The sequence below is a fragment of the Habropoda laboriosa genome, unplaced genomic scaffold (assembly GCF_001263275.1).
Source record: "Habropoda laboriosa isolate 0110345459 unplaced genomic scaffold, ASM126327v1 scaffold156, whole genome shotgun sequence".
Lineage (NCBI taxonomy): Eukaryota > Metazoa > Arthropoda > Insecta > Hymenoptera > Apidae > Habropoda > Habropoda laboriosa.
The window spans coordinates 837,700-839,202 of NW_017100300.1; the positions used below are offsets into that span (position 1 = coordinate 837,700).

General features: G+C 41.8%; 1 protein-coding gene across 1 annotated transcript in view; it reads right to left on the reverse strand.

The window, feature by feature from the left end:
• LOC108573951 (homeobox protein homothorax) overlaps positions 1-1,503 on the reverse strand; it is a 506,295-nt gene that overhangs the window by 492,574 nt on the left and 12,218 nt on the right. The window contains exon 3 of the mRNA XM_017936443.1: positions 1,487-1,500. Coding sequence (XP_017791932.1) covers positions 1,487-1,500 — 14 coding nt within the window. The remainder of the gene's footprint in view (positions 1-1,486; positions 1,501-1,503) is intronic.

Below are 1,503 nucleotides of genomic sequence, written 5' to 3' on the forward strand. Positions count from 1 at the left end.
AAACTTAGCTGTTGCAAAAAGAAGGTGGAATAATTTCTGTCGAAAGTGTGCGCGGCAAAAAGTGATACCGCGAAGGAAAGCCGGGTGAAGTCATGGCGAGAGAACGAAAGTCTCGCGCGGAGGCCCTCGAGGAGAATAAGAATAAAAGACGCGGTCGAATCGTCTGAATTCGGGCGTGAATCATCGCGATACGTATATACGAGCTCGTGTGCAAGTGTACCGAGAGCGTTGGTTAGCCGTGAGAAAGAAACTTCGCGGCGGAAAGTATTCCACGCGACACAGAAAGAAATCTGCAAACGGTGTTGAATATTAAAAGTGACACCGGTTGTACGTTTTCTGTTTTTTCCACGTTGTATGTACATACATACCCGGTAAGGTTAAGTACGAGGTGGAGGGAGGAGACGTGGCAGTAAAGAAATAAGCACGTAACGCGTCATGAATTTTCATGTAAATCACGCGTCCATTACGATTTATCAAACCCCCATTGTAACGCCGCATACCTCCATGGCAGCGCGATGCGTGGCGAAGTTACGAGCAGATTAAACACCGCCTAGGGGCGTATTAACGCGTCCAACGATCTAAGTATCAAGAGAGACGCGCGCGACCCTCTTTCCTTGATAATGGATTTTAAACACTCGTCCGATTTTAAACGTCGAGCGTTTAATTGCCCGACGTGCAACACGGGACGGACTTCGGATCCTTATCGTTGCCAATCGTCGGATAGCAGAGTTATTCGAACTTGTTCTTTCTCGCTCGAGATAGATATCGAAGATCCCTTCGATCGAGGAGTTTTCCTTGTACCGCGAGATTTGCTGTTTACACCTCATCTCCCTGATTTGTACGACTCTACTCTACTTTGTGTTGCGACGCGAAAGATGGAAAGGATTCTATGGAATTTTCTTTTGTAAGATTGTGTTTTATTTCAGTGCGTTTTTCTTGAGGTATGGTGAAGTGTGTTGTTTTCCAGTGAGAATGGATTTATATAATTTTAGATTAAAATATTTATCCTTTCATTCGCCATGTGGATATAGTATTACGTTCGTATCGTAATACATTTCTTCGATGTATATCTACACTGTATATCTACAATCCACGGCTCGAATCGTAATTAAATCGAAAATCATCTCTTCCTACGTTGAAAATGCACTCCCGTGAAAAGAATTCTTTACACGCTTTCCAAGCATCAAAGCGTATTTACGAATCTCTTATCTATCGCGTAACGCGTGCAAAAGTCAAAACAAACATTTTCCCGCAACTGCTACATAATTCAAGAATGAAAAGATTAAAAGCAAAAAGAAAGAAAAATAAACTAAATTAACACGTTATATAGATATGGGTTGAATTTTTTCATACTCTAATCTCGTCTGCGCATCTAAGGATTATTCTTCTTCGTTTGTAGTAACGGTTTGTAGTGACGAAGGTAAACGAAATTTCACGAAAACGACCACCGAGGAAGAAAGAAGAGAAAGATATATATTACACTTACCCATAGATCGCGTCCTT